This window comes from Pezoporus occidentalis, unplaced genomic scaffold (genome assembly GCF_034315485.1).
Source record: "Pezoporus occidentalis ecotype Australia unplaced genomic scaffold, CSIRO_AGI_Poc_V1 ctg58, whole genome shotgun sequence".
In the NCBI taxonomy this organism is placed as follows: domain Eukaryota; kingdom Metazoa; phylum Chordata; class Aves; order Psittaciformes; family Psittacidae; genus Pezoporus; species Pezoporus occidentalis.
In genome coordinates, this window is record NW_026915921.1 from 1,871,832 (window position 1) to 1,899,700 (window position 27,869).

General features: G+C 44.8%; 2 protein-coding genes across 20 annotated transcripts in view; one reads left to right on the top strand and one right to left on the bottom strand.

Moving 5' to 3' along the window:
- The window catches only part of ADD1 (adducin 1), a 59,211-nt gene extending 56,205 nt beyond the window's left edge, over positions 1-3,006 (top strand). For 12 of the 14 annotated variants that reach the window (XM_062638680.1, XM_062638686.1, XM_062638683.1 and 9 more), the window contains one exon: positions 790-3,006. In XM_062638680.1, the coding sequence (XP_062494664.1) occupies positions 790-1,142 (353 nt within the window). In that variant the 3' untranslated portion in view covers positions 1,143-3,006. The remainder of the gene's footprint in view (positions 1-789) is intronic. The other 2 variants (XM_062638692.1, XM_062638694.1) reach the window with 1 other exon arrangement.
- On the bottom strand, positions 2,133-27,869 carry MFSD10 (major facilitator superfamily domain containing 10). 6 transcript variants are annotated; one of them, XM_062638700.1, is made up of 14 exons: positions 27,756-27,869; positions 27,405-27,447; positions 25,190-25,379; positions 23,822-23,933; positions 21,703-21,806; positions 20,575-20,733; positions 18,594-18,782; positions 12,543-12,651; positions 11,438-11,549; positions 10,008-10,116; positions 7,916-8,006; positions 6,113-6,160; positions 4,612-4,701; positions 2,133-4,072 (listed from the first exon to the last, which is right to left on the bottom strand). In XM_062638700.1, the coding sequence occupies exons 3-14, from the start codon at positions 25,358-25,360 to the stop codon at positions 3,966-3,968; spliced, it is 1,401 nt and encodes a 466-aa protein (XP_062494684.1). In that variant the 5' UTR covers positions 25,361-25,379; positions 27,405-27,447; positions 27,756-27,869; the 3' UTR covers positions 2,133-3,965. The 6 variants fall into 6 exon arrangements, 5 of the variants coding, with proteins under 5 accessions (XP_062494684.1, XP_062494683.1, XP_062494686.1 ...); XM_062638699.1 differs by lacking the exon at positions 27,405-27,447 and having other exon boundaries at positions 27,756-27,863; XM_062638702.1 differs by lacking the exon at positions 27,756-27,869 and having other exon boundaries at positions 23,822-23,918; positions 27,405-27,727.

The following is a 27,869-nucleotide window of genomic DNA, read 5'->3' on the forward strand; positions in this document are numbered from 1 at the left end:
GGGAAATGTTACTGTTGAGGGAGCAGTGGTGAAGTTCACCTTTGGACATGAAGTTGGCACCAGGTTTTTGATGTTCCTTTTACAGGGGTCAATTTTGCTGTTAGACATCACATACATTAAGAACAAAAGCTGTTACTGCATAACCTGCTGAGCTCATTTAATTTGATAAACCCCATGGATTTAACTTGCAGGTATCCATAATATATACTCATACCTTGTGAAACAAGTGAAGCCTTTGTGATAGGAGATCATATTCTGAAGCAGCTGTTAGATCTCATGGGACAAGGTTATAAAAATCCAAGCATTTTGATTACAAATTGGCAAGCCAGCCCTTTAGAAATCAGTGGATTTGTTTGTCTGCAAACCATCAATTAGTTTTATTCCACCAAAAGAAAAAAGACTTGAGATTTGGGATTTCATGATGAATTTCCTCAATGCCAGGAGAGCAGGTTCAGCTCCTGCTTACTGCCCTAAAACCTCCTGTACCATACACGTAAAACATGAAAGAGCTGAAACAGTCGGTTTCTCGCTGGTTTACATCCACAGGATGGAATTTGGCTTTATCTGTTCTGTGGTCAGAAGCTTAAAGACAAAGAGAACATTTGAGTATCTTGTTTGTACCTCTGTGCGCAAAGCGAAATGAAACCAGACCTATTACAAAGGCTTTTCTGCAAAGTATATCTTAGATTTTTTTTTTTATAGAGCGCGTTCACCATCAACTCACTTCGCTTCTGTGCTCCAGGGACACTCAGGTAAAACTAACTGTGTCGTTGTGTGTCCCTCCACCAGAGAGACAGCAGGACCAGACTTACAAAGATGACAGTGACGCTGCAACTTTCAAGCAAACCCTCCCAGATCTCACCCCTGATGAGCCTTCAGAAGCACTCAGCTTCCCTCCCTTAGGGAAGGAGGAAGGGAGGTGTGAGGAAGATGTGCCCAAAAGCCAAACGGAATCACCTGCAGTGGAAACCAAGGAACCCCAGCCTCAACCTGCTGAAGAGCCAGTGACACCAACCACGGAGGAGGGGCCGGCGGCTGATGCAGGTAGTGATGAATCTCCAGGGAAGTCTCCATCGAAAAAGAAAAAGAAGTTTCGCACTCCTTCCTTCCTGAAGAAGAGCAAAAAGAAGAGTGACTCCTAAAGGCCAAACACACTGCAGAAACACTGTCATTCCCACCTCCATTAACCACTAGAATGTACCAGATCGTACCGAGTGTTTTGTCGTACTTATGTAAATGAATGCAACAAGTAACCCAACCAGCCCCTCGAGTTATGGCTTGATTGTTTGAGGTTATAACCAGAAACTAATGGCCAAAAAGGTGCTAATCCTGTGTTTTCAGCAGCTACCGCAGATCTGATCCCGAATTTGGAGTCAAATGTGAATGACTTCCATGTGGAAGGCATCGAACCGCTGTTTTTGATTTAAAGCCTGCGCTGCTTTACGAAAGAATAAAGAGATGTTCACAATTACAAATAAACCACACATGGCTTATACCAAGGAGCGTTCTTCTCCCATGTTCTGTTCCAAGTCACAAGTAAGCTTCCTTTTAAATGCTGACTTCTTGAGCGGATGCTATTGCAGTGACGCTCTGGAGGGGAGGTGTTCTTGAACTGACATGTGAGTACATGCTCACAAACCCTGTTTTAGTCAAGCTTTGAGGCTAATCCATTCCTTCCTCTCTCTCCCCTCTCACCATTGTAACAAAACAAAGGTGTTTATTTTCTGACTGGCTCGTGAAGTCATCTTTGCTGTCCAGGACTGAAGTGACCATGGTGTGTTCTGCTCACAGTTGTGCATTAAGAGCCCAATCCTACTTCCTAGCAAATGCAGTTTAAGGGAAACATGACTTTGAGTCTTGCCTCCCTATGGATTGCTCACATGGTGATTAGGCTGTTAGAACAGTGTCCTGGGTTAAAAGTAACTGTACTGCAAGTGTCTGGGAGGTTTCACAGTGGTGATGTGAAGCCTGGGCTGCTGGTTTGGGCCTTAGCAGAGGGTTTGGGTGCAGGGCTGCTGCACGTAAACCCTGCTTGCAGCCTTTCGTGTGTGTTCTTCCCATGATATCAATGTAAATGCGTTACACTGAATAGGTAACCTTGTTTTATATGAATTATTTTCACTTACAAAAACTGGTGTTTCTTTAATATTTTATTTTTGTTGCCAGCAGTGAAGTACAGAAACCCCAAGTAACCTTAAAAGGTGTATTTTCACAGTTTGCTATAAATGTTTGTTTAATATGTAGCATGGTAAAGAAAACCACTTTTTGCCACTGAATTCACTATTTCCCAGTCACTGCCATGCTTCTGTCTGTCACCCGTCCTAACAGTAGTGCCAGGTGGGATAGGGAGGGCTGGAACCCGTTCGGTTCCTCATGTCAGTGTTTCTGGTTCAGCAGCAGCAAACGCTGAGAGCCCTGCGAGGAGAGGGCAACACGCTGACTCACGGCAAGCGGCTGTTGAAAATGGGATGTGGCTCTCACCTCTTAGAACAATAGCAAACGTTGCAGTTGGTAAAATAGCAGCAAACTAATGCCTTACGCTGCTGCGGCAGAGCAGGGGCACAGCTCAGGCTGGGAGATGGAAGGGGAAATGGGAGCTTTGGGTGTGGAAAAGAGACTTGGAAGTGGGGTCGGTGCCAAAGTAAGGCCGGTGACTGCCCAGGGCCGCAGCGGCTTCACGTGTGCTTGAACCTTGTGTCCCTTCTGCCCACTCTAAGAGTGCAGCGCTCACTTTGCTGAATCGTGTTCTAGCGCAGGGTCCTAATTCAGTGACTAATTGCTGTATGTTTCAGTTCTTTAATGGTGTCCCTCCATTTCTCTCGACCATGTATGCAATGACTCTTTAATTTCTAATTTTGTAGTTTGTTCTTTTAATTCTTTGTATTACAGTATGAAATGTAGTCATGTATGCTATGGTTACACACTTCGGGGTAGAATAAAGTCCTGTATTTTTCTTTCTCTTGTATCATTAAGTTCTACTCACAAATAAAAGTCTTAAAACCTTCATGCTCTGCTTTCAAACCTTTATGCAGTTTTATTCTACAGCTGTAGCCTGTCGGGTTTAATTTGTCCCTTTTTCTTTCAGTGGTTAATGTGTTGATTAATGGTTGCTTTAATGTATTCCCACTGGGTGCAGGGCTCATCCTGGGGCAGCACCCAGGTGGCCCCACTGGAGGGAGGGTACCCCAGGAGGTACTGGGCACTGCAGGGAGTTCTGGTCCCCACAGGGCTTTGCCAGGGTGAGGTGGCTGTCATGTCTTCACTGTGATTCACTGAGCAGAGCAGTGTCTGAGGGAAGAGTTTATTTATAATGCAAAAGGAACACTGCTGGGTCAGCAGAAACCATCACAGAGAATCAGAAATATAAAACATCTCTCAATTTAATTGTGTATTAAAAACAGTCTCTCCCTGGCTGGGGGAGCCTGCAGCTGCTGTTTGGGTTTGACTGTCATGTTTTAAGGCAGGTGGTCAAGCTGTTACCAGGCCCCCTGCACCTTAGGGTGCCAACTGCAGCAGTACCTGGTGTGAGCCCCCTGGGGTCTGTTCTCTGGTAGCCAGGCACAGATCAGTCAGTCCATGGCAGTGGAGGCTGAGGACTGGGACAGGAGCAGAGCCGAGCACAGTGGGCGCTGCAACTTCACCCACGCTTGGCAGAGTTGTGGTAGCAGGGGCCGTGCTGCTGCTGTGACAGCCCTGCTTGGCTGACAGGCTCAGTGCTTTACTCCACGGGTTTGGGAGTGGTTCTTCTATTTGTGAAACCAGCCAAGCAGGCTGGGAAGTCACGAGACACGGAGCTTGGCGGGGCTGTAGGAGACCTGAAGTCTGCTGTTGCTGTGAGTGGTTATGGAGTAGCCCCTTTCAGAAGATCAAAGTCCTCCTCTTCCTCTTTGAACAGCAGAGTTGGGTGCTGAGAGTCAGGTCGAGGAGCGGTCCTGGGAAGCCAGTGATAGTTCTGTGGTTCCTTCCTACTCCTCCTTCAGCGGCTCTTTTATAGAACCAAGTAAAGCAAAGGGCACGAGGAAGAAAGCACCACAGAGGCTGAAGCAAACCTCGGCCCCTGCCAGCCAGTAAACTGCAAAGGAAGCAGATTCACCTTGTTAGTCTCTGCACCTGTGTCAACTGGAGCTGCTGTTTTCCACAGCATGCGCTTGGGAGCAGCTTTGCTGTAAAGCCCAGTCAGGCTCTTCCTCTTGGAAAGCCATCCCGCACAGGCACTGTGGGGCAGTGGTTTGGTGAGCCAGAGCGAGCTGGATGCTTGGCACATGGATTCAGCCAGGAAACAGATTCTGGCTTTGCTCACTTAATGTTAGGTCCTAGTTCCAGCTTTGATGTGCTGCACGGCTGCTTCCTCTTACTCTGTCCCTGTAACAGCGTAAGGGGGCTGAACCCCCTCAGAGGGTACCAGTGCTCCTCAGGCACAGCCTCCTTTGCCCTCAGCCAGGGCCACAAGGCACAGTGTGTGCCCTGAGCACTGGAAACTCCTTAGTTCATAGGTTACAGATGGTTTAGCGCTGCTTCTGCAAAGACAACTTTATGGGGCTCCCCTTTCCCTTCCGACCCAGCACTGCTGGGTGTTTGCAGAAGGGGGAAGGAGCAGGAGTCCACACTCACCAGTAGCTGACAGGATCGGTCCCAGGGCTCTGGCCAGGGCGCCCAGGCTCCGCAGGATCCCCATCACTCGCCCCTTCTGGCTGGCAGAGCCTGTACAAACAGAGAGGGGTTGGGAGGGGGGGACGGGGGCACTGCTCTAGCTCTGGGAGCCTTATTCCCTTGGAGGTGTTTCCCACACAGGTCTCCCCCTCCTTTCATTCCACACTCACTGCCCAATCTGCATTTACTCCCCCTCCACCAAGATAAACATGGCTGCTTCATGGAAAACCAGCAGAGCTTGTCAAGAGGGCTTGGTCAGGGACATGGAGTGCATTTTCCTCACCACACCCCCAAAAACCAACAGAAACAATCTTCACGTTGTACCAGGTTTGCTGAGGAGGCACAGGTGCGATGGATACACACAGAAGCATAGATGCAAGTCAAACTGGAGCAATGCACAGGTGACATCCATGGGCAAAGCCACCTCAGCAAGCACTGCGGTGCTGGCAACCAACTGATGCAGAGCTAAAGAAAGGATGGTGTCATCTGCAGACACCACCCGGCAAGAGCTGCTTTACCAGGTCACGTAGCAACCAGTGCTGCCAGCCCAGAACAACTCAGAAGGTTCCCGAGGTCTTCTTTAAGGAATTGGGAAGAAATGGTTTTCCTGCAGTCAGTGATGGCTGGTGTCTCTTTCAGAGAACCCAGGCCATTCCCTCTCTCAGTCCTGGCTGTGGCCTTTGCCCATGATACTAATTCCTTGCCTATGCTTCCTCATCTTTTTGCTCATAACCAGAAATAAGGTTGCTTCATGTTTCCCCATATCATTGGAACAAGCTGCATTATGCAGTACAACACACAGTGTGGTGCTGACAGCCACTGACCAGATGGCTGCTGTTCATCAGCTCTGAACCTGTCCACCACGGAGTGCTGCCAGCTGCAGAAACAGGTACAGGGCGCTTCAGGCTTTCCTATGCTCCCCTGTGGGATGTTCCTGAGTTTCCCAGGGTCAGACTATCCTCCTCCTATCCCTGGCAGCCTCACTCAGCTCCACATCCCTGAAGGATGCTCACAGAAGGGGTTGAAGGCTGTAGCACCTCCAGTGAGACAGGGCTCTGCCTCCCTTCAATATGGCCCAGTGCCATCAGAGGATGGCCGTGGTCATGGATCACTGCTGACGTGAAGCAGGGCAGAGCACAAGCTCTTCTCTAGACTTCAGCCTCACTCCTGCCAGGGTGGTTATCGCTTCAGGGTTACACACATACGATGTGGAACAGCTCACTGTAACACTCAGCGTTGCTGCTGTCCTTGTGAATGCATCTGGGTGGAAAGAGGCCCCTTACACAGCCCAAGCAGCAGCAGAGCCACTGCTCCAAGACTTGGATCTGAGGTGGACCTAAGCCATTGAGTATTCTTGCTGATGCATCACTGGACTTGAGGTCAGTTCTGTACCTCAGCCAAGCCTCCACAAAGGTCAGTGATGTGGCCAAGGGCTGCTGCTCAAAGCAGGAAAGACACTCACCGTAGCCCGACACCACTGCTGACAAACACGGGATAACAATGGCTGCAGCTGGAAAAATCCACAAAAGAGACAGTGAAGAGCAGAGCTCAGAAGCAGCACATGACAAACACACAGCCCTAACTCGTTACTACTGCACAGAAACATGCTGAGCTCTGGGGCACTGCACCAACAATGGATCATCAGGTTTAATCCAGTTCAATAATGAAAACACCCTCAAAGCCAACCTGGACAGAGAGCCCGCAGCCATGCGTGCTCGGAGCAGATGGTTCAAATCAGTGCCTCTCACTCTGTGAGCCCACGGGAACAGGGTGGATAGGTCAGATCAGAGCACTGGTAGTTTTCCAAATCACAGTGGTCTTGTCAGATGGAGCAGGGAAAGGGAACTGCTCCCATTTTAAGTGACAGTGAGGTGGCCGTTCACAGAATCACAGTTCCCAATGTGTGTGGCTTTACTGTGCTCATGGGTGGACGAAGCTACATTCTGTCTTGGAAATGACAGCTGAGTCCAAGAAGAAGAGGTTACAGAATCTTTGGCCACAAAAGCCAAGAGCTGTTCAGCAGTCACTGCCCTCTTACTGAAATAGGGGCCTTTTCTGCCAAGAAGGAAGGGCTCTAAGCATACAAAGCAAAAATCTTTCCTGGGAGGGAAGGACAATAGGAGAGCAGGAACCATGGACATGCTGCCTTAACTGCAAGCACCTTAACTTCTGGGGTAGAGCGAGGAAGAGAGGGGGAGAAGAGGCTGCTCCAGAGGCACTTCTATCTGGCTTAACTGGGGAGGAGATGGGGTCTTCTGCCCACGTACAGAGCCCAGGAAGATGAGGCACCTAACTCAGAAGCACAACTGGACAAAATGAACACCTCTCATCCTCCTCACTGCTGGGCTTTCAACACCAAGGTAACCTGTAGATAAGATGCAGATTTTGAAACCTGCCAAACACACAACTGTCCCTAGATAAGCAAGCTGCTGACAAGATGCATTTCTGTGGTTTACAGTTTACTCTTAAATCAAGCTGTATCTTGCAAAAGAGAAGGCTTCCACTTTTGCAATTAGTCATATCTGAAACTTCTAGCCTATCTGAAAAGATTTCAGCTATTCCCAATGCTGCTAACTATTATGTTACTATAACGTTAGCAGCGCTGGGGATACCTGAAATCTCTTTTCTGACAGGCACTTCAGATGGGGAATCCAACTTTTACTTCCCTCAATAACAGCTGAGATACTGGCAGAATATTACTGATGTAAACACCTCTGAAAACACTCCATGCGTACCAGAAACAAGGTGGAGTTTTGCTCCCCCCCTGAGCCAGCAGCTTGCAGTGCAGGGGAGGGGAGCAGTGCCACAGTGGTCAGGGCAGCGCTGATTCACCCTCACCCTCACTGACCTCCAGCTTCAGAGCACACAGGTCTCCTCAGGCTGTTGCCTATGGAATAATGCAGCCACCACAAACAAAAAGACATGCTGTCTCCCTTCTTTTCCTGAGCTGAGCTGTTCAGTGATTATTCTGCTTCTAGGTCTGACAAAAGAGGAAGACAACACCCTCAAGAGCTCTCCAGTGAGACAAGAGGACAACAGGAGCACTGGAGATGCGTCCAAGTATCACCATGGCAACTTCCTGTGATACAAACAGCATCAGGAAAAAAAAACCCAGACACAATTTCTCCCCTGTTTTATAAACAGAAACGTCAACTTTCTGTCACTCCAGATTTGAAATTAGAAATTCATCTTTTTTAATGGGGTGAATAAATAGGAGAAGAAAACTTATTTGTGCTTAGCTTTCAGTGTGTTTTGAATAGCTCACCACAAGAGTACAGCAGCAGTCCAGCACCCAGCATGGCCACATTTGCAGCCCATCCAATTAGCAGGAAAGCTGGAATCAGCAATATAATAGCCTGCAAAAAGGAATGAGTCACACAGTCACGTTTAAGCCCTGCTTGTTGAAGCCTAACTCTAGGGCTCCTGCCAGTTCTCTTCCGCTGATGGGACTACATTGAAGTTAGAAGCAGAAAGCCCCTTCTTCTCAAGCAGGCATTTCAAATTCACCTGGATGGCCACACAAGAGGGTAATTTACTGTGCTGTTGCCTGTCACTGTCCCATGCTTGCAGACCACACGTTGGAGTGAGGCCCCTGTACCACAGGCTGCAGTTATCTCACCACTGACTTCCCGCAGCTGAGGGGAAGATGATTTTTGCCCAGCTCCCTCTCTCATGGACAGAAATCCAGTTTTAACTCTTCATTTCCTGAGTTAGCACAAGCGATCAAAAGGCTTGTGTGCAACAGGAACACAGCTCCCAACAGGACCACAGCTCCTCTGCTTTTCCTCAGCAGAGCTGATTTTATCTTTAGCTTTCAGAGTCCATGCTGCTGCAGGAAGAAGAAAAACTGGGAGCAGGGAATGGCATCTGGAATTCAAACCCTGAAAGAAACATTCTTCGTCTCCTCCAAGAGCCTGGACTTCAGCTCCCCGGTGCTGTCTCCCTTACATACAGAGCTTCTGCAGCAAGTTAAGATCTGCTGCATGTTCACTCCCACCAAATGTCTCGAACTGTGCTAAGGGAGGCCACATGTGATAGGAATTGCCAGAATAACTTCAGCAAAAGGGGGAACTCCCACAAAAACATGTGAGATCCACAGGAGGAGCACTTCAGGGTCAGCGAGTTCCTGCACAGTGCATATGGTGTTTGTAAGGAGCCATCAGCCAGGACCAACTGAACTGAGTATGTGGAGGTAACTACACTTCCCACTGCAGGCAAGAGGAAGATATATAAAAATGAGTGGGGCAACCCACAGTTCGCATGAGCTGCAGTGCAGTGACAGGTTGGCAGAGCACAGAGAAGAAGCTGATGCAGCGGAGGAAGCAGCACTAACAGAGCAGCAGGAGTTTTCACTCCCAGGGAAACACTTCCTATGTGACAGTGAGTGCCGTGCCCATCACTTACATCTGCCAGAGAACAGGGTGGAGATGGTTTCACCAGCAGAAATAACTTAAGAAAGGCTGAGTCAATTCCCTGGAGTGCAGTGCAGTTTGGTGACCTGCTTCACCCTGCTAGTGTTAAAATCACACTGGCCTCAAAATACTGTATAATAAATTGATGGGGGCTTTAACAGTTAAAGCAAACCTATTACCAAGCAGCCAAAAAAAGTTCAGAGACCTGCTTTGTTGAGTTCCCCGCACAAATGTAAATGACAAGACGTATCTACTTGTCCCACAGCTGTATAAGCTGCAGGAAACCGTTCTCTGTCATGCCAGTACAGCAGCAGCAGAATCTCTATGAAGAAAGAGGCAAGCAAGCCAAGGAAACACACACCTCTGTCAGTGAAACTCTGGTCTGAATGTTGGTATGTGCCACTGTAACACGCAATACTGATGATCACAAATTAAAGACTGGGGGAAGAACCTATTTCCCCCTGCCCACCAGTGAAACATACTCTAGCGAAAAAGCCTGTCAAGCACAGAGATAGCCAGACTGAAGATGTCCCTGAAAATAGTTTGCCAGAAATAGAGTCAAGAGATCAGCTCTGAAGCAGCTTTAGTAGTTTCAATGTCTGCATTGCAAGAGAAATCACTGAAACAAAGCATCATCTTCACAGCAGTTTACCTGCACAGACAGACACTCTGCTCTCATTCCTTACCGCAATTACATATGAAGAACTCGAAGTTTCAATAGCACTGCAGCTGGTATGGTAAGAAAGGACTAATGTTCCAAAGCTTAGTTAAACTGAAGTGCCAAATAACCAGGGTCTTGAGAAGTCATTTAGCTGGATTAATGAGACAGAAGCTTCTTTTGATTTCACAGCTACAGGTACATCCTCCAACTACCCTTTAGACTGAAAAATTAACACATCAGATTTGTGGGGGGAAAGAAAAATGCACATTATTAGGTTTTGTTACCCTTTTTACAGCTCTGATTTCATTTCCTGGCTTGATTCGGCGAGCATAGCCTCCCTGGATCACAGCCATTGTTATTCCAATAAAGAAAAACATCTTGCCCTGCTGCATGCTAGAAGGGAGGCAAAAACACAGAGCATGGAGTCACGCACAGAGCATTCCACCCTGGGATTCACAGGTCCAGTGCAGACCCTTTCCTGAATGAGAGAAAATGCTTTTTGGTGCTTGCATGAGCAGTGCAAAGTTAATATGCTGACATTAGTTTCCATGGCAAGCAAACACCAAGAAGATAAACCTCTGAGGCCTTACATAGGGATGGGACAGCTGCTGGCAAATGCTGCAATCATCTCTAGACTGTTGTGATGCAGTTTAGTTGTTTCTAGGGTGGCCCACAAAGAGTCAGCACATTCATTACCCTGTGCCATGTGCCCAGGAGCTGTTTGCTTCCAGAGTGAAAGTGTTTCTCACACCCATCATCACCACTCATGCAGCGTTGGATCAAGGTCACCAAGGCACCATATGGGCACTGACATGGTGGTGATGATGTACTGCACCAGGAAGCTTGCAACATCATTCCTTCTACCCTTAAATATTTCTTCAGATTTCCCTTTCATCTCTCATCTACTAAACTCCAAGTTCTCACCTCTGTAACAAGCTTGTTTGTCTCACAGCCTGCACTGTTAGCATCAAGTTGTGTATCTCACTACATGGCTATCCTGACTGGACAGTGCAGAAGCTTAATACACTAGAAAACCTTTCCTTGACGTGCACACATTAGTTAAGCCACAAACTGTAATGAAAACCAGACAGGGAAAAATGAGACAAACCCCTGAGAATTACTCAAATGGAAGGATATACATAAGGAATCAAGCTGCAAGATCATGTTCCTGGCTGGAAATCTTCTGATGAGCTGGCAGGAAAAGTATTTCAAGCTGAGCTGCTGTTGGTGGATTCTGTTCTCTTTCTTCTCTAGTGTTTGACTAAAGCAAACCAAACTCTATGATGTAATGACTGTGCACCGTATACAATGCACAACTCTGATGAGCAAATATAATCTCACAGCTATCCCTCCCCATCATGTGCCTTTTTTGAGCTTCAAGATTTGTCGTGACACTGAAGATCTCTTCTGAGCAAGAAAAGAACAGGTTTCATTATAATCAATGGAACTAACCCAGCTGTACCTATTTCAGAAGCTTCATGTATTGATTTTCTCTGGTCATTAGAAGTTGTAGGTTATTTCCTTTCATGGTAAACAGTTTGTCTGTATCTTCATAAATCCTTCCCACAAAGCCCAAGTATGACTGAAGCAGTTGTTGCTTTCTGAGTGTTTTTACTGACCTCAGAAAACCTTTCTTAAATACAAGAGACCTTAAATCCAGATTTTGGAAACTATCCTAGACAGAACACACATTTATCTTCTAAGTATGCTGTACCTGCTGAACTGGAATCTCTGGTGAGTGAGGAAACTCAGTGTGTACTCCAAGCCGGAAAACAGGAAAAGGTACAGGAAATATGCCAGGCCCAAGATTTTGAGATTCTGAAGATCTAAACAAAAACAAACAAGGAAGGGAAAAACACCAAGGGAAAAAATAAAGAGAGATAGAGAAACACAGTGATACTTTTTCAAGCACAGCTTGAGAATATAACAACAACAATAGAGCAACATTTATCAGCTGTACAGGGAAAAGTTCTCACCTCAGATGCTCATTTTAAATATCCAATACAAGACATACCCCAAAATGATTTCTGCTCATGACATCCCTTCTTCTGAGGGGAAAGAGACAAAACCACTAATCTCTCTCTGGTTCTCACTCACCCAACCCAGCCCCTCTGCCTCCCACTCCCACTGATACAGGGTATTTATTTGTTCATTATTTTAATCAATGCCTGTATTGCACCTAATACCTTGATGCTGCTCTCAGGATCATACTGGCTAAATCACAGTAGCCATTTTTCTAAGCTAGAAATGGGCTGTGCCAAATTACCTTCCTTATCTTCCTGCCAGTGCAGGGTTTAGCAGGTTTTCTCCAAAGTGGGAAATGTCACTCTATTCCTGATGCAGCAGCAAGGAGGAATGCTGGTGTACCTGGCAAACACTGATTTATTTTCTTTGGCTTACAAAATTTCATATAGAGAAATGGCCAACTCAAATCCTACATCTCCAGGTCCTGATTTGAGAAATAAAACTCCAGCCTGAAGTTTCCTGGCTTGCAGCTTGAATAAACTCACATCTCCTTTACTCATGCCTTGATCTATCTTTTTAAATCACTTCACTTACTGCAGCCTACCCCATGCTGCAGCCAGTGCCTGAAGAAAAAGCAAGTTAGAAATCTTCAAAACACTGATCTTCTTTTGGGAATAACATGACCAGTGTCCAAGGGAACTTGCAATTCCCTGTTCGTAAGTTAGGAAGGTGGGTTTTAAATGACTGAACAGAGTGCTGCTGCTGAAACGGTTTGAGTAAAGTTTTCACTTAGAAACCACTGCCACATACAAAAAGACATACAATAGAAACAGGCAAAGGCAGATAACACTCACTCTCCTCTGAAGGGGATTCCTTTCCTCGGGTGACTGCAGAGAACCGAAATAAAGCCAAAGGACTGAGCAAGTCAACTGCTGCCTGAAATCCAGATGTCACAGAAGAGACCTGATTGGAGAAAGAAAGAGGTTTGTTTAAAAACCTGATGTAATAACTACTGCAAGGAACTGACAGTAACAGTTGAATGTGCTTCTACACCTACACAGATAATCTGAGATGAAACAAGGCAAATGGCATTGGGGTTTGATATAATAACAACCCAGACTTTCTGAACACAGGACTGGCTTGTGCACTGTAACTAGACAGTAGAAGACTGACAGCACCTTTCACCGAAGACACAAACCAGACTCTTTGGGTTCTTAAAAAGCAGAAGCAGCTCATTCTCTACAGCACTGAAGGTGGCTTTTTTTGGTTCACCTACTGCCTCATCCCTCATGTCCAATGAGCATTTACTTGAAAACAGTGGCATATCTGCCTGCAAGCTCATGGGAAGCTGGGGATTTGCTTGTGTGATGCAAGTCTGAGAACAGTATGTGTAGCACATCAAACAACAATCTGTTTTGGTACTGGCTGTTCTTTTAGCCAGCCGGTGACACCTCCTGGGGAAGAAAAGGAAAATGTAATTTTTAAGAAAGAATCTTTTAAGGTATTTTAGAGAGATTTCTATAGGGATTCTACCCAGCTGCATTGTGTGGCTTTCTGAAGAGGAAAGTGTCTTTCGTAGCACTTCTGGTCCTTGCACTTCGTACATCTCAACCTCATTCTACACCTAGTGGTACTCTTCACTGCTCCTTATCAACACATGCTCAGGAGATGCTTATTCTTTCATCTATAGAGAACTGAACTTTTATAGTTTTAATTCTAAGGTATAGAAAATTAAAGAATATGCTAAAGAAGAAATAATGCCTAAATTCTAAAGGAGGTAAATCCTTTTAAAGCAGGAGAATTCAGACTGCCACTTTACATGACAGCCACAGGAAGAGATAAAACAGACTCAAGAATACTGAATAATCACACTTAGTATTTCATAACTTCAAAGCACTGCACAGACTTTATCTGATGAGCTTCTTTCTCTTCCCAGATAAGGAGGGAGTGAGCTACTACCCCTCTGTGGCAGAGATTAAAGGTCAAATTATCAGTGGGACTTAATCTCTGCGTGACCTGAGGACTCGTATGGACTGGATTTAATTAAGCCGTAAACAAATGAACCTTCCATACAGTATTAACACGACTGCTGTCTTGTTTTGGTAGTCAGAGCCTCTGAGTGTCTGACAGCAAAACTCTGGAGCCTATTAGTCTCACAACAGCAACCAGTTCAATATACTAGACTGGTTTTGTATAAAGCCATAAAGCTGCTGATGTACATAGAAAAAACTGGGATATTTATTTCCCTTTCCACTGCATATACTGCAGAGTGTAAACAGACACTCCCAAGCAGAAGTTTCTTCAGGCTTTTAAAAGGTCTGTAAGAGGATTTCCTGAAGCTGGCTTGTAGCAATCCTCAGTTCCTGCATTTGTTGGCATGATGGTGTTTACACTACAGCACAGGGCATCTGGGAGCAAGCAACTCTCTTCAAGCATATTTGCCAGTAACAAAAAACCCTGCAGGTTGTACCTTGTTTAAATTATTACCCACATCAGACAAAGTGCCAAGCTGCTTTGCACTACAAGACTGATTTTAGTTCGGCCCAGAGGATATACATTGCATCACAGATAATGTATATGCTTAAAATATTGTTTTATAAAATATATAGCTATATACACATTTATTAGATTCTTTAATATATGTGTGTGCATATAAATCTTTTAATTTCTCCTCTATTTGCCCTAGAAGCAGTGATCCACAAGTGCCTTCATGCACTGACTGATAATGAAAACATTGTCCTAAACCTGACAAAAGCATTTCACCACCCCCAAACAGCAAAGTATACCCTGCAGTTTCAGTCCATGTCACCAGTTGCGCTGCATGGAGTTTAGATTCTTTTCAGGTTCAAAATCTGCAACATCTGATTTGTGTTTAATTTCTATGCTTCTGATTTATTACTCAGAAATTGCTCAGTTTTACCTCATGATCACTCCAAATGTCACCTTGAAAGCCAGACATTTCTCAGTGTCTGTTTACTCTGTCTTCTTCTAATGCAGAGATTAAGTAATATGCCTTGAAGGCTCAGAGTCAGTCCAAATCAGGATGCAGCCTGCACTTTCCAAGCTGCAGCCTCACTCTTCAGACACTGCTTAGTATGCATAGAGCAAAAGCTTGTTTTTCCGTAAGTCTGCTAGTGATGCTCCACAGCCCTACACATAGTTCTTACATTATCAGTTGCAAGACCCTCCCTCCAGCTAGGCAGCCTTGCCCACGGCTAGTTTAGCTGAACATCAACTCTAAAGGTCTTAAAGGGGACAGAATCTATTAGACACCTTTCTATGCCTCCCTTCTCCCAAGCAGGAGCTGTTTTAGCCACCTCACATAGGACCAGTGGTTTTGACAGGTGAAACATATTCACTGGTTACTCTTGACCTGATAAACTTGTGGATCAGTTCTAAACCCAAGGGGGAGAAGGATAATGAAAACTCTTCATATGAAAACTCATCCTTTTTCCCCTTGTCCCCCTTTCACCTTCCCCTTTCTACAAGTTCACTCCAACATGAATGAATGTGAAATATTTCTCTCCTGTGAAAAGGGGACTGATGATTGATAGAGAAAAAAAGAGTGTCATGAGAACACAGCATATTTCAAGGAAACAGATGTCTGATCCCACTGGCACATCCTCCTACCAGTTATCATTACAATTTCCCCTCGTTTTACAGCTCTGTCCTTCCAACACATCCACTCGTATACCTCCTCCAATTCAGCCACGCCAAGTTCCAGAAAGGCAGCCAACATACCTGCCTTTCCTCTGTCATACACAGGCCAAGAAAACCGCTCCCAGTGGGAGAAATTCCCCAACAAAAGAGCAAAGTAGCCTAACAAGTAAGTGAAACGACAAATTAAATGACAAATGCCCTACAGCACATAAATCACATGGGGCCACTGCCCAGATGCAGGCTGAAGGGGGACGCACAAAAGCACTAACACCAATAGCAATCACAAGAAGCTCCAGTGCCAGAAAACCCATTGTCTCATCAGCAATCAAACACCCTATGCGCATTTTGCATAACTGGGACCTGACTCTGAGAGGCACCTATATGCACGGTGAGAATGAAGACCTTAGGCCCACTGTAGGAGAGGATCTGGTAGGATCTGTAGGAGAGAATCTGGTTTGAGACCATCTTAAGAACCTGAACATGCACAAGTCCATGGGACCTGATGAAATCCATCCGCGGGTCCTGAAGGAGCTGGCGAATGAAGCTGCGAAGCCGCTGGCCATCATATTTGAGAAATCGTGGCAGTCAGGTGAAGTTCCCAATGACTGGAAAAAGGGAAATATAACCCCCATTTTCAAGAAGGGGAAAATGGATGACACAGGGAACTACAGAGCAGTCAGTCTCACCTCTGTGCCTGGCAAAATCTTGGAGCAGATTCTCCTGGAAGGCATGCTAAGGCACATGAAAATCAACAAGGTGCTTGGTGACAGCCAGCATGGCTTCACTAAGGGGAAATCCTGCCTGACCAATTTGGTGGCCTTCTATGATGGGGCTATGGAACTGATGGACAGGGGTAGAGCAGCTGGTATCATCTACCTGGACTTGTGTAAAGCGTTCGACACTGTCCCACACGACATCCTGGTCTCTAAATTGGAGAGACATCAATTTGATGGGTGGACCACTCGGTGGGTAAAGAACTGGCTGGATGGCCGCACACAAAGAGTTGTGGTCAATGGCTCAGTGTCCAGCTGGAGACCAGTAACGAGTGGTGTCCCTCAGGGATCGGTGTTGGGACCGGTCTTGTTCAACATCTTTGTCGCTGACATGGACAGTGGGATTGAGTGCGCCCTCAGCAAGTTTACTGATGACACCAAGCTGTGTGGCTCCATTGATACCCTGGAGGGAGGAATGCCATCCAGAGGGACCTTGACACGCTTGTGAGGTGGGCTGATGCCAGCCTCATGAGGTTTAACCATGCCAAGTGCAAGGTCCTACACCTGGGTCGGAGCAATCCCAGGCACAGCTACAGGTTGGGCAGAGAAGAGATTCAGAGCAGCCCTGCGGAGAAGGACTTGGGGGTGTTGGTTGATGAGAAAATGAACATGAGCCAGCTTCAGTGTGCGCTTGCAGCCCAGAAAGCCACCCGTATCCTGGGCTGCATCAAAAGGAGCGTGACCAGCAGGTCAAAGGAGCTGATCCTGCCCCTCTTCTCTGCTCTTGTGAGATCTCACTTGGAGTATTGTGTGCAGTTCTGGTGTCCTCAACATAAAAAGGACATGGAACTGCTGGAACAAGTCCAGAGAAGGGCCACGAGGATGATCAGGGGATTGGAGCACCTCCCGTATGAAGAGAGGCTGAGGAAGTTGGGGCTGTTCAGCCTGGAGAAGAGAAGGCTGCATGGAGACCTCAGAGCAGCTTCCCAGTATCTGAAGGGAGCTTATAAGGGTGCTGGGGAGGGACTATTCATTAGGGACTGTAGTGACAGGTTAAGGGGTAATGGGTTTAAACTTACACAGGGGAAGTTTAGATTGGATATAAGGAAGAAATTCTTTCCTGTTAGGGTGGTGAAGCACTGGAATGGGTTGCCCAAGGAAGTTGTGAATGCTCCATCCCTCGCGGTGTTCAAGGCCAAGGTTGGAGAGAGCCTTGGGTGACATGGTTTAGTGGGAGTTGTCCCTGCCCAGGGCAGGGGGGTTGGAACTAGATGATCTTAAGGTCCTTTCCAACCCTAACTATTCTATGATTCTATGCAATACCCACTGCTGCACAGAGACAGGGCCCAAATAGCAGGGACAGAGCACTCATTTTCTTATCAAAACTCAGTCCTGTTGGCTAACACAGACTAGCTTAGCAGACTCTCAAGAAGACAGTAAAAAGGGGAGGCAGTCATCATACAGTCCTAAAAGGCTTTATCCTTCTACAAGTGGAACTGTTTATAGAATACAGATTAGCTCTACAGCACTTCCTTACATCAACATGTTGCCACCACCCCAGCGTGCAGCTCTAGCTAAGAACAGGATTTGATCTCGAATGTTTAGAAACAGCCAAATAGGAAAAGGGAACAGATGACGCATGGAAGAGCTGTTAAAGGAAAAAGAATAAAAGAGCTGTAGTGCTTGGGAACATAACATGAGCAACTGATTTCATGGGACACAACCTGCCGGGAAATGATCAGGGAAGGTCTAATGTTTTGCCCTGGTAGAAGTATTGCAAACAGAAGTTTCCAGAACAAATTGCTGCTTAGAAATGAGGGATGACAGGAAAGCTACAATCCAGCTGAGAACCTTAAATCAAGTGTTTCACCCAGATACTGAGGGCTGAATTCAGCCTCTCCCACACTACAAAGGAACTGTTCCAAGCAGCTTTCAATCAGGTATCTTGGACAGTGTCTGATCACACAGTATTAAATTATAAGTTAATGTTTGGCCCCACAAATGCAAACTCACTGCATTTTAGCATGTGTAGGTATTTTGTATCTGCAGAAGGCAGCACAGCTCAGAGCTCAGTCATTTGCTACTTCAGTGTTCAAGATACTCAAGCAAAGCCAGGAAAATGGTTAAGAGAATTTCTTCTATATAACCAGCTAAATGAAAGCAAACCCAGTCTCTGATGCATTTACTCTTATGATAAGCAGAAATTCCTCCCCAGAGAGTCACTGTGATCATAGTTTAAAATTCCCCTCTCCCTTCCATGTTCCCATTAGGTTTTGATAAATTTAAACACACCAAAACTAGCAACTACGCAGTCACATTAGCTCTAAAGAATTTCTCATGTATTACTAGGAGCTAGGAGATTGGGACCATCATGCAGCAACTGTGACGCCATCCAGTATTTAATCCTGCTCCTGGGAATAAGCTAAATTCCTGAGTCACTGGCTAAGTCTCTTCATTGTTTCCAGTATTACAACAGTTCTCAAACACTGTATTTGCCAGAAACACACATCTCCACATTGACAGTCCATTTACCCGGTTTTCTTTGGGAAGTGTCTCCGGAAGCAGGAAGAAGATGAAAATTAAATCAGCCACAGCAAACATGAGTGCTACCAACGCTGAACGGAGATAGAATACTTCTCCTTTCTCTGTCTCCATCACCAGGTAAGCTCCGATCATGGGACCCAGGGTAAAACCAAGGGAGAAAGCAACACCAATCATTGCCTGCAGTGACACAATGAACACAGACATGTAAGCTTTAGACACCAGTTTGTTCAGGTAGCTCAGTCCTAAAATGGTTTGGATTTCCTGGCATTTGCCTTAAAGAAATGCAACCAGATACAAAACCTCCCTGAGGATGTAGAGAGTGCACAGCAAAGGGCATTAAGTGTGAAAAACCTGTTATTTCCAAAAAAAACAATTCTCTTTTCTGTCCAGTTGGGAAAGTGACAGGAACAAATGCCAAACTGAAAGGAAGTTGGGAAGGGAGATAATGATTCTCACCTGAGGAACTGCTCAGCCATAGGATAAACTTTTGTAGTGTAAAACTGGAGGAGGGAAGACAGTGCCATGGCTGGAAACCATAATGATGTCTATAGTTCCTAAACTGCTTCAGCAATTTCTGTATTTAAGAATTTATGCTTCATAGAGCACACAGGCTGAGAGGCTTCCCAGAGCAACCTGAGTTTAGTGAAGGTACTAAGGAGGATTTAACTCACTACAAAACCAGCACATAGGTAAAGAGGTAGAATCTGTATGCAGTGGATGGGAGCTTGAAAGAGCACTGATTTGAGCCAGCAGGTCAGTGAAACTGCTTAAGAATGAAACAGGGCAGGATCTGGCTCATTGACTCATTGTCTTTTAGGAGGCAATCAAAGAGGTATACTTGCATACACAGGACTCAAACATGTGCCATCCCAGGACATAATCCTCTGGCTTTCCTGAGTCTATTTAACTATATCTGTAGTACTAAACTAAACAAGGCCAGGGCATGCTCCTGTGTCACCTTAGTCTGCAGTGTTGTTCCAGCCTACCCAGCTAGCACTCTCTCAGGCAACCGCCCATAACAGTTTGGGAATAGCATCAATCAGATGCTAGTCTCTTCCCAGAAAGCAGAATGAACATGCCTACTCTGCTTTGGAAAATAAAAGAGTATAAACCATGGATGTGAGCCACGCTGTAGTGATTTGCTCTCAGGCCCTAAAATTAGGCTCTGACCCATTTTATTTACTAATGCTCTTTGGCTAACCCTCTACACAAATAAAAGTGTATTTTGGCTCACCAGGACCATAATAAATTGTTTGGAAAATTCATTAGTTATCACTGTGAAACCTAAAGCTTTCCCCTCCTAAGAAGCAGCTATCCCACACTTTTGCTTATAACAAGCTGCTAAGAGAAGTTTGGGCCCCCAAAGTTTTTGTAAGACAAAAGATCTAACTGGTAATTCACAGACTAAGTGCAGCCTGCAGGGTGTTTCCAGCTGGGTGACTGTCTTCTGGAAGAGGCCAAGGGAGCAGCTCATACTGCTTGCTGCTCAGTCAGCCAAATGCCACAGCCTTTACCTGCTGAGCTCAGATCCTGGAGCCAGTGCAGCATCTGGGGAAGTCAGAGGCGTGTTGTGCAGTGCAGCACTGCTGCACTTTCACAGTTTGGGAAGGTGAGAAAAATGGGTTGTCCTGTAACTGAGTTGCAGCTACCAAAACTGGGCCATAAGATCTTTTAATTTCTAAGTTTTTATAATCAGGATTAAAGTTATCAGCAGGAGTACAGTTATAATAGACAGATAATTTCTCCACCTCTAGGGCATCTGTGCTTCACTAGTAGGTGAAAGTTACTGACAGGTCAAGTCTGAGAGCTCACCAGCAGAACAATATGGCATCTTTTCAGAAGCAAGGTAGCATCTGAAGTCATGTTTTCACTTGATCAGTGCATTCATATCTGAGGAAGACATTCTGAGCACCTGAATCAATTAAAAGTGTCCTAGTAAACCCAAACATGTACTTCACATGTAACTCACCATGCCCTTGCTCCGTGCTTTTGGAGAGTGCAAGTCAGCAACTATAGCTGTGGAGAGGCTTACATTCCCTTTGCTTATTCCACCTATGATCCTGGAGAGAAGAAAAACGCCAAAAGTCCTAGAGGCAGCCCATAGTGAGTATGATGTTATCAAACCTATCTGCAGAAGCAAGAAAAGGTTCTTTATAAAGCAGAGCAAAGTTGTATCATTTCTGCACATTTCCCAAACATTTTGTTTGTTTTCAACAAGTGTTCCAAAACCCACATAACAGAAATGTCTGAATATACTGATTAACTGTACTACATCCTAGACAGTGATACACAAGAAGTAGAAACAAATTTTATATAGATGTTTGATTACTGACAAAATTAGAAGAGCTCAGAGAGAGCTAAATAAGTCCCAGGCACAAAACCACTTTTGTACATCCCACTCCATTTGTTTCCAACATCAAGAGAATTCTGAGTTCAAAGTAAGAAGAATTCACAGTTCTAGCCCTTAAATTTCATAATCAATCATACACACACATGCTTATTGAATTCACTCTCCAGGATACACAATAAGGGGAACTGTGTATAATTCACTGCCGAATTCCACCACGTATGTATGCACCTGCTCTGCAGTGCTTCTGTAATTAGAAATCCATACTCTGACCAGTAACAGAGAAAACATTTTGAAGAATGTTCCTAAGAAATAAATCTTACACTGCTATATAGCACTCCCTAACCAATAATCCCCAGGCTCTGTGAAACAGGTCATCAAGTGATCAACCCTCATTACTCACTCAGGGAACTAAAATTTACAGGGATTAAGTCCAATATTAATATCTATTAATATCTATTGTATCTATAGTAGTATCTATTGTATCTGCTGTACACAAGCGAAAGGGATTTTGGAAAAATCCCAGAAACAGACAGGTATTTTGGTGCCCTCTATGTACAATTCTGGTTCTGGGAAACTCAGCTTAAGCACTTGGATCTGTAAATGTGGCCAAGTGACTTGGCAAAAAGCAGTCAACAACCAAGAGATCTGGAACATTCAGTTTCCCAGTCCTTTGTGCTAACCCCAAGATCCTAGTGCCTTCAATTGTGTATTGAGACAGCATGACTAAAATCAGCAAGTGACACATACCATTGTCATCAAGATGACAGGTCTCCTCCCCAAGCAGTCCGACATAGCACCAGTGAGGGGAGAGGAGAAAAACTGTAGGATGGAAAAGATTGAGCCAATCAGACCTAAATCAAACAGAAATACATACAACATTAGATTTGCAGCCTTCATCTTGAATACAAACACAGGCAACCTGTTCTAGACCTATCGCACCACTTTAACATCATGCTCTTAAATGTAAAACAATAGCTACAAAGAAGCTTTGTCTCTGAAACTAAGCTACCTTTAAAACACAGATCTGGTATTGTTATTAACTGAGGCGGCACACACAGACAGAGCAGATACACAGTCAGAGCAGAGAAACAGGTATGAACTGGATGATCCACTGGTTACTTCATTGGTGAGAAGAGGTTTGAAACTCACTGGTTATAATGGAATGCTGATTCTCCAATGCATTCCTGGCTGACTATGTACATTTTCTATTCTTAGAGCAGAAATAACACAGTTTTTAATAGTCACAGTGCTTTTAGATTTTCTTTTTTTTATTGTTTAAACCTGATTCTGTCACATTTATTTAGTTTTTCTTTCCTTCTTATCATGAAAAGGGCATAAGCACTGCTCTTAGTGAGGCACCCTAAGAAGTAGGACTGATTCCAGGCTCCCAAGAGTCTTTTGAAATCTGCCTCCAGCTTCTGTGATCTTTATTTCCTCTTTTCTCTTGCCATTTCTAGCTTCATACACTTATTAATCTGCAGTACACTCTCAACAAGCAGGCATAATAAAAAGCCTTGCTGTCACTGTCTAAAGGAAAAACTGGGTTATCTGTCTCAGCTCATTCAGCTATCAAAGCTTTAACAGGCAGAGGAGAGAGAGACCAGAAGTTCTGCTCACATCAGTTTTGAGGGAGGCAGAATATTGATACTGAACACCTTGTGGAAAACAGCCTATGATAGCTCAAAAAGCTGTAGAAAAAAGTCTTACAGACTGGTACCCTGGCAGTTTATTTTAATGAGACAAGTTTTGTTCTTTGTATTTCTGGCACTGTAAAAACACCCAGATGTGCCCCTCCTTTTAGTGAGCTGAGGCCTCCCTCAGATAAGAAAAAGGCTTTTAAACTAAAAAATAAAACCCAACCAAAAAGCTTTATTAGAATATAAATGTGAATGCATTGTTACTGCTCAGTAGTCTATTTGGGTATAACAGAAAATTTATAAACAACTAAAATTAACCCAGACATACTCTGAAATCCTAGTTTCCTCACAACTGTCTACATAGCAAGGAGCCAAAGAGCCTCTGATGTGTAACACAAATGTACATGCTGCTGGATTTCCTGCACTACTCACGCTAGAGCTCACTCACACCAGCATCCTAGTGACTTCAAATGCATCTGGACCCTGCAAGTCAGCAGCTCTGCTGCTTTTAATAGGACTAATGAGATTTAGAAGCAGTGCTGCACTACAGCTGCCCAAGGGGAAGGTGAGACTTGAACTCACAAGCTTCTATTTCCACTGTTTCCCACTGACTGAACTCCAATCATGTGTAGATCAGTTCTGAAGAGAGTAATTTCTGTGCCTAGCACAGCAGGCTCCTGACCCTCAGCTGCAGGCCTGTATTCTGTAACAGCTGTAGAACAAATTGGCAAGATCATAGGATAATTCAGATTAAAAGGGACTTCTGGAGGTCACTTATTCCAACTGCCTGCTTGTAGGGTCAGCTGTGAGATCAGACCAGATTATTCAGGGTTTCATCCAGTCAGAGTTTAACAACTTCTGAGGATGGAGACTTCAAAACCTTTCTGCTCAGTCTGCATCATTTCAAGGGACTACTCTTTCCCACAGGCAGGACTTCACATGTGTCCTCACCGAATTTCATAACATTCCTGTTGTCCCATTCCTCCTGCCTTTAAGTGTCTCCAAATGACAGAGATGGGGCTGTCCAACTCTTTGTTGCTATCAGTGCGATGAAAACAAAAACCATTTATAGCCTACTGTAAGAGACATTTTCTGTGTTATTTAAATCTAAATATAATAACAGGCAAGTATGTTTTTTGTATTTCTTGGCATTTTCCTCATTCCTCATAACACTTTATTTTTCCCTTTGTTTTTTAGTTTTGGTCTGTTAGCTTGTTTAATCTCCATACCTCCAAATAAGACACTGTTGTATTTACGCTCTGGAGGTATCCCAGCCATCACTGCAAACCAGTCCACACCACGTTGCAATGACAAGTAGAATCCATCCTGCAAAATAGATAACTGGGGAATAGAAGCAAGAAGACAGCTTCTGTGTTTTATTTTCAAAGAAAGCATCAGAGCTTAGTGAACTAAAGGCAGTGTCAGATGATTCCTTCCCTCTTCCTCCTCCCAGGGAAGATTTCCTCACTGATTAGTTGTCATACACTAAAAATAGCTGAAATTGTGAATGCTAAGAGGCAGCAGTTAATCTGGGTGGGGGAATATCTGAATTTGAACTCTTTTAAAGCATACTTGCTAAATCCTGAACTAAACGAAGTGGCACGTCCTGAATCTTTCAATCAAAAAGGCAACATGAGACATACTGTATCTCTCTGTACATAAGCCTGTTTAGCCTGGAAGAAGCAGGGGCATGTAGGTCCAGAAAGGTGTGAAAAAGAATGGTTCCTGAAAAGAGGAGGAGGACTTGAAAAGAAGGGGACCCTGAGAAGGTCTTTGCTATAGGAAATACACTGGAAGTGGAAGAAAATCCTGAAGATCAGAGCCCATGGTTAGGATTAGAGACAGGGTTGTAAGAAACACAAAGCCTACAGCTGCATTTGGAGTGGGGTTTTTCTAACTACAAGATGGAGGTGTGGGCTAGAAAAATAATTCTCCCATGACAGGATTTTGTCCAATAACACCTGAGAATGGTAACTGAAAGCATCTGCACAGCCAGTAACCAACACTACTTTCTTCCCTGTGTTCCCAGAGCAGCAGCCAGCTCCCTGCTAAGAATGGAAGTTGAGACATAGTGAACATGGTGCTGAGGTGGAAGCAAGTGAGTATGTGAAATACTCAAGTAGGGTTAAAGCTCTCATCTCTTTGGTTCTTAGATAAACCCTGGTATGAATCATAGAATAGTTAGGGTTGAAAAGGACCTTAAGATCATCTAGTTCCAACCCCTCTGCCACAGGCAGGGACACCTCAAACTAAACCGTCCTTTACAGATTATCATTTACTCTGTTTCAGCAGTAACATTAGTGCAAGTCACAAATGCACTAGTAATTACAAGGACTAGCTCCTAAGAAGTACCTGAATATTCTCCCAAACAGCTCCCTCATTTTAATGAAAGAGAGAAGAGTCTCATTCAGGGTCACAAATGCAGTCCATGAAACCATTTAAAAGTACTGGATATTATTCTGCCTACAGCTAATGATGAAAGCTAATGCCTAAAGCTAATCACTTTGCTCCAAGGCAAGTGATTTTTCTCCCATCCTTCCCTAAATATCTCACAGCTAACATTTTCAGCAGGCTGACTTTCTTTCTCTGTTGCTTACCTCAGTCTGGCTGTAATAATCAAGGATGGAAGGAAACAGTGGCAAGATGAGAGCAAATCCCAACAAGTCAATGAAGAGTGCCAGGAAAACAATTGCAATAACACGACTAGAGTTATGTTCTTGCTTGTCACTGATGGAGCTGTTGATGGTTCCTCTCTCTTGTGGGGCCATGTTCCCAGGTGCTCTGCTTCTAAAAAATTCCATTTACAACCAGTCAGTAGGAAGCTTTTTGCAGCCTTTTCTTAAGAGTATCTTGCTAATTCATTCTCACTTGCTACAGACTTCACAAAAATAAATATAAGCTATGGCTATATTAAGCTACCTGCTTTTCAAGGGAACAGGAACCTCCTCTCTCTAGCCTTGGTTATTAGCTCAGCACCAAATCTGCTCACCTCAAGAACAGACTATGAGGGCAATAAGATAAACTCTATTACAGGTGCATCCCAAGTAAAACACAGAAGTAAGGAGCATTTAGAGGTGGTTAACACATGAGCAATGCTAGTACAACTTTCCTAAATGCTTTCAACTCAGCATTACACTAAAATAAATAAGAAGGGGCACTCTTGTTTTTGGTAGCTGCATTCAAGTAACTAATAGGGTTTTTTTATGCCTTCAGTGTATACTAGAAATGACTAAAGCAATAACAATTAAAAAAATTGGGGCATCAAATGATTAAGGCAGCATTTTTAATTAGTCAGAAATATCAGAACCCCCAGCTTTTTTTTGATAATACTCCAAAACTGCCTTAAAAGTCTTAAACAAGGATTTAGGCCATATCACATTCACTATTTATCAAAGAAACCAGCCCATATCCTGAAAAAAAAAAATCTCAGTTTCAACAAGTATCAAAATCAAGGAGTAATACACAAACTATGAAACTACAAAGTTCAGAACTGTAAAACATTACAGAGTCTCAGTCACAAAGCAATCAAATTTGCAGTCCTTTTTATTGCAAAAAAAACCAAACCCTGAACATCAGCTACACTATAGGGGTAAAAAATGAGACAGAATTTCCTCTAACAAAGTCAACCAATGACAAAATATCCATTGACTTTGATGACTCGGGATTGAAACCACTGAGCAATTCTTGATATAAATTATTACCTACACAGGTAATTGTGTATTTAACACCGTATTACACTAATTGAAGATCACAATACTTTGTTATGCTCAGGAATAAATATTATTGTGATATTTCTTTACTGTCAATTCTGTTTACTAGCACTGAAGCCTTATTAAAGTTCAACATCATGAGGTAAACATGGAAGGGGACACACCTGCAATCCATTTATTAAACTCCTGCCATAATGCTCTTAAATCTGCTAGTGAACAGCGCAGCTTGGTTACGTGCAGGATTCTTTTATATGAAATGGCAAGTCATCACTGCTATAAATATTTAGCATTATTTGTTTACTCAAGTGATATAAGAGCATCTGGAGCCAAACCCAACCATTCTTTTCGTCAAATTCTCCTTAGGTCTAAGCGTTGAGGGATGGGTTCATCGTTTCAGACTGTATCTCACTTTTCCTCACAATTTGTTTATTCATCCACTGAATTATAGGACCAAGCTGAACTTTATTACAGGGCTATTTATGCAGGGTAACATCCTTTACACCTTACCCTCATGGCCATTTCAGCTAGCGTGCAGCTTGAACCTACTGATGCTAGCACTGACCTTTCATTTAGCTCCACTTTTGGCTATGTGGTTGCAATTTCCCTTACGCAATATCCCAAGGTACTACATGTTTCTGCCTTTGTGCTCCATCAGTTCTGTTGTTCAAACCTCTCCATATTTTATGCTAGGCAGGAAACCACCAAACATTTTATAGGCCCTGGCACCCTGTCAGCAAAAACAAAACACTTCAGCTCTACCATGACATTCGATTTCTATGAGGCATGTTTGAAGAGGGGGGAGGATTTTCAGTTTAAGGGAGTCGTTTGTATGGACACCTGTGTCCCTGATTCTCACTTGGTTCTACCCTGGTTCTTCCCAGCCATCCCCTTCAGGATGTGTCTCATCACTTCTGCCTTTGACCAGCTGGGTTTGATGCTGGGTTTTGATGCTGTATCTCTCGGGAAGGGCTCAGCAACAAAGCTGGCCCTGCCCTAGTGCACAGACACAGATTTGTCATCTCCCAGCAAGAAGAGTTCCATTCTTCTGATGCTTTCCTACCACCCTGTCCCGCACTCTGGAATTTCCTAGGCCTGGCTTTACTTGCTAAACCTTGAGAAGGCTCCGCCGGCTCCTTACCAAAGTCCTGATTCGGGTCAAGAGCACGAGTTTCAATTGGGAAGAAAAAAAGCATAAAAGACGATAAAATAAAAGGCAATTTCCCAGAGCAGCCAAAGCCCGAGGGCAGAGGGGCCGTCGAGAGGGAAAGAGTCGGCCCTGGAGAGCAGCGGAGTCCGCGACGAGGACCCGCCGTGACCCACACAAGGCACCCTCCGCCGCCGCCCGGCAGCGCCCCGGGGTCCCCGTAGCCCTGCCGAGGAGAGCGGTGCCCAGCCCAGCCCAGCCCCGGGGCCCGGCCCGCTCGCTCCCCTCTCTCCGCCGCAGGCCACCTACCGCTCCTCCGGGGGCCGGGCCCGCAACAGTGAGCGGGCGGGTCCCTGCCGCCTGCCAAGAAGCTGTCCCTGGGGATGCTGCGGGCGGGCGGTGGCGGCTCCTCCCCAGCGCACC